The sequence below is a fragment of the Schistosoma mansoni genome, chromosome 5 (genome assembly GCF_000237925.1).
Source record: "Schistosoma mansoni strain Puerto Rico chromosome 5, complete genome".
NCBI lineage: Eukaryota > Metazoa > Platyhelminthes > Trematoda > Strigeidida > Schistosomatidae > Schistosoma > Schistosoma mansoni.
The window spans coordinates 7,963,087-7,967,594 of NC_031499.1; the positions used below are offsets into that span (position 1 = coordinate 7,963,087).

A 4,508-nucleotide genomic window follows, 5' to 3' on the forward strand; every position below is an offset into this window, starting at 1 on the left:
ACGACCAAAGCATTCATCCTTAGAAAAGTGTTGCAACGCAGAAGACTGTACGCAAAATCCTATGGCAAAGCTTCACAGACTCTGAAACAACCCGTCAGCAGAAACTACAGGTATCCACGCTAGGTCTTACTACACTCAACATCATCACCTGCGTGGCGACATACATCAAGAACGAATAATCATCGGACCGTCCTAACTCCATACAGATTTGTGTACCCCGCTTCGAACAAATGGCGTGAGAACCGTCGAGTAGACTGAATTACATGAAGCCTAGTACTCGTAGCCGAGCGTTAAACACTATGTTCATTGGAAAGAAAATCACAAACCAACCTCGTAACACGGTAGTCAATACAGTCGAAGTTTTATAAACACTATAGTTTTTAACCTTTCTCTACTAAACCCCGTTACATTCAATAACCATACGACTTCCAGCTGGATTTCTTACTGGCAGACTCGATACCGACATAAGCCATCAAACCAGGTTACCGGGAGAGATCTAGATACCACTGTGTTGTCTCCAGACGATTTTACCACCAATCCTGACTACTACTGTACATCGTTTGATCGATGGCTGATATTTTAGGACAACCAAAAAACCGATTCTGTGAATCCGGTTTATGGCCTTGTGTCTGGACATACTAAGTGGGATTAGTCTTGTATAAAGCCACTCTAGACGAAAACATTGAGACATAAATGACGGCGGATAAATAGACGTAGACGAAGCTGCTTATCTTATTGCGGATGAGCCATGCACCAAGAGGCGCGTAAATGGATCCGCAGGACCTTCAGACTAAGTACAGTTGAAATAGAAACACTACTGTGGAGATTTACTCTCGAAGTCCTGATGCTTAGAGATTGACCGTGTTAATCGCCCCAGTTTTGGATAACCGAGTGTTATAAGTCACCACAAGTGGGGTGGCTGAGACATGTGAATGCCGTGTAAACGAATTGACGATGGTAGTGAGAAGTCAGGCTCGAACGAAACTACCACAGAACTGAATCAAGTACTCAATCAAAGCCCAGTGACGATAACAAGTGGGTCTACTCTAGGAGCAGAGACTACATCTGACCTGGGTGATCAAAGACCGCATGTCGGCAATAGGAACTGCAATAACAGCCAGAAGCACAGCTGAACTACATCGGAACTACGGAAGATTATCGAAAATAATGGCGGTACTAAATAACTTAGTAAAGGTTGAAGCTAGGATGAACAGTTCTGTCTATTGAGGTGTACAAGTGAAGCTATTTCACACACTGAATGTAAACGTTCCAAGTTATCTACAACATACTACGTAGAATACTAAAAATCGCCATAGTACTAGTAACCATAATGTGGTTCTTGTGAGCTTTATTTGCCTGAATTCTGTCTTATAGTGAAGTTTTTATCGTCAATCATAATAACAATAGAAGACCAATACCTTGCTTAGACAACAACTTCAAATCATTCATTTGTTAACAGATATCTACTATCCCAAGTCAAATATAAAGAGATTAGTATGGATCACCGACATCAACAAGCGACGGAAGACAACCGGTGCACGTTGATAAAAGAAAAAGATACTGCAACGACGATTTTATATACGCCAAATAAGTTTCATAGATTATAACATACATATGTAATAAAGATATTTAACATTCTCCACAATCTTCGATTATAATTTTCTTGGACGGCTTTCCACTTGTGGAACCTAAACTCTCCATTTTCTTCACCACGTCTATGCCACTGACGACTTTACCGAAAACAACATGTTTGCCGTCAAGCCACGAACAAGGGACAGTAGTAATAAAGAATTGCGAACCATTGGTGTTAGGTCCCGCATTGGCCATTGAAAGTGAGAACGCTTCGTGTTTGTGATTGAAGTTCTCATCTTTGAATTTATTTCCGTATATACTTTTTCCACCCGTGCCATCGCCATTGGTGAAATCGCCACCCTGACACATGAAGCCTGGAATTATTCGGTGGAAAACGGAACCTTTGTAACCAAAATTATTCTTGTGAGTGCATAACTCGCGAAAGTTTCTAGTAGTATCTGGAACATCATTGAATAGCTGAGAAATAATGCTTTGAGTAAGACTATAATTACCTCAAATATAATCCTCCCCAATCGTTCATCACCGGCCTTAATATCGAAAAACGCTTTCGCAGCCATTTTTGAAATGGATGGTCACCACCGGTCAATTTAGCTGAACATGCAAACAGTGGTTATCGATACAAACAACCAATGAATTGGACATTGTGTATTGTATGTTCAAAGTTGTTTCTGATGCTTATCTATGCATTAAGCGCTTGCCTAGTGATGCGGGTTGATGATTTTCTCAATTTCTGTCATATACACTTCCAACGTCTCCTATTTTCCTCTTCAGCTGGAAGCTGGTTTGTCCTCTCCCGTAAAACGCTGTTGCTAATGTTATCCTGCCAACGGACATTGAGTATCTTGCATAGACAATCATTTATAAATACTTGTATCTTCCTGACGATGGTTCATAACCTGATCAGCCAAATAATCAGTCGGTTTAAAATCTTACTAGTCAAAAACGCTTGGGTTTAAGTTCTGTTTGTTGGACGTCTACATACTCACCATAGCTAGATTATACAACAGTGTTATGGTCAGAACAATCGGAAGTCCGTTTCCGGTTCATTAATTGTTGTCATTGTAGACCCTGTAACACCTTGAACCAGTGAAAACTTCACTTTAACCTTGGTAGACAAGTTATTGACAGATTCTGACAGATGCATTCCCAGTAAGAACTGGAGACAGACAAGGCAGTTTACTCTCCCCCTTTCTCTTTCTTCTAGTGGTTGACTAGATTGTGAAAACCTCGACATCTGAGGGGAAGCACGGAATACATACCTTTCGTCAGTTCACTGTAAGTTTCAAATTGTTGGGGACGGCATAGAAGAAGCTTTCGCTTAACGGGCTTCCGTGTCTAGTAGCAGTGGATTAATAATACCTCCAGGCAAGAACCTTGGTATAATAACGATAACAGAGGAAAAAAGAAATTGGTAAATCATAATAAAATGTTATCCTTAGTTATTAAGAATAGGTCTAGTTTCCTCCTTAAGGACTCCTGCGAAGTCGCTTGGACTAGCTCAATCGGCAGCGAATTCCAGCATTCGACAACTCTTACTGAGTAGAAGTTGTGTCTACAGTCCGTTCTGCTATGTTGGGTCTCCGGTTTCTGTGTGTTACCCCTTAGGATAGTATTGTGACTAAGCTTAAGTAGATGTTTAAAGGGATGACCAGAATTGTTAAGGATACTGTCACCTCTAAGATGCCTATACTCTAACGGGTAAAGGTTAATTGATTGAATGCGCTCTTCATAAAGTTTGAATTTGAGTCCCCAAACTGATTTCGTGGCTCAACGTTGGATACGTTCCACAGTGTCCTTATCCTTTTGGAGGGAGGGAGGAAATACTATATTTCCCAACTGTTGAAGATTATATGGAGAGTTCTACCGACAAATTGGCCAAAAAGCGCTTCGATGTTAAAGGTGTAAGATTTGCTTGAAAGGCATCTTTGTCACAGTTAGCGTACGACTTCTAGTTGTAGGGTTACAACACTCCTAATTCATTTTCGACTTGGGAAACCTCTATGGAGGAGTTTCCAAAGTTGTAGTTGTAGTCCGCAACATGTCTCAGATGAACTACTTAACATTTTGAAATGTTAGAGGCAAGTCCGTTTTCGTCTGCCTAGTACTGAAGTCGAGTAAGATCCTCTTGAAGCGCCGGTATATCCTCTTGGTTGAGCATCTCTCTCCAAAGTTTCATATCGTCAGCAGAAAGAAATAAGTCAGACGACACTTCCTTTGGAAGGTCACTTATATAAATCACGAAGAGAAGAGGTCCTAGTATTGAGCCCTGGGGGAACCCATCAGGAAATTCCATAGCCTGAGAGAGAGTGAAGCTAACTCTGACCTTAAAATGTCGGTTTTCTAGATATGAAGTGAGCCAGTCGATCAGAGGGGGTATGATACTCAATCGTCTAAGCTTGGTGATAAGACATATGTAGTTGATCCTATCAAAAGCTTTGGGTAAATCAAAGTAAATAACGCCAACCTTCCCCTTACGATCAAAGATGCTTGTCCATCTGTCCACCGCAATCAGCAGGTTGGTTATGCAAGTGTGACTCTTCCTGAAACCATGCTGCTGGGGTGAGAACTTTAGGTATATTAAGTATTCGTGTATACCATCGCATATCAGGTAATCCATAATTTTACAGCGTATGGAGAGAAGTGTCATCGGTCGGTAGCTTGAGGGTTCGCTGAGTCGACCTCCTTTGAAAATTAGTGTGATGTGAGCCAGCTCCCAAATTTCCGGTAGCTTGCCTCAGCTTGTGGAGTGTGAAAACATCACGATAGGTGGTGTGGCTAGAATTGTAGCTATTTCCTTCAGTATAGCGGAATAAACCATATCCGGATCAAGAGAAGTGTCTTTTCTTATGTGCTGTTGTTTACGGAACACCAGGTCAGCGCTCAGGTCCACTTTAGAAGGTCCTGTGTAGGTGCAG

General features: G+C 41.4%; 1 protein-coding gene across 1 annotated transcript; it reads right to left on the bottom strand.

The window, feature by feature from the left end:
* Positions 1-1,555: 1,555 nt before the first annotated feature.
* Positions 1,556-2,205, bottom strand: Smp_040130 (cyclophilin). Its single transcript, XM_018797792.1, has 2 exons — positions 2,085-2,205; positions 1,556-2,049 (listed from the first exon to the last, which is right to left on the bottom strand). The coding sequence occupies exons 1-2, from the start codon at positions 2,148-2,150 to the stop codon at positions 1,630-1,632; spliced, it is 486 nt and encodes a 161-aa protein (XP_018652799.1). The 5' UTR covers positions 2,151-2,205; the 3' UTR covers positions 1,556-1,629.
* Between the last annotated feature and the right edge of the window lie 2,303 nt (positions 2,206-4,508).

Bases quoted from the DNA above. Each gene is read 5' to 3' on its own strand.
- Smp_040130 (XM_018797792.1), bottom strand. From the start codon at position 2,150: ATGGCTGCGAAAGCGTTTTTCGATATTAAGGCCGGTGATGAACGATTG. The intron at 2,050-2,084 runs GTAATTATAGTC...ATTATTTCTCAG, and splicing joins TGGGGAGGATTATATTTGAG to CTATTCAATGATGTTCCAGA.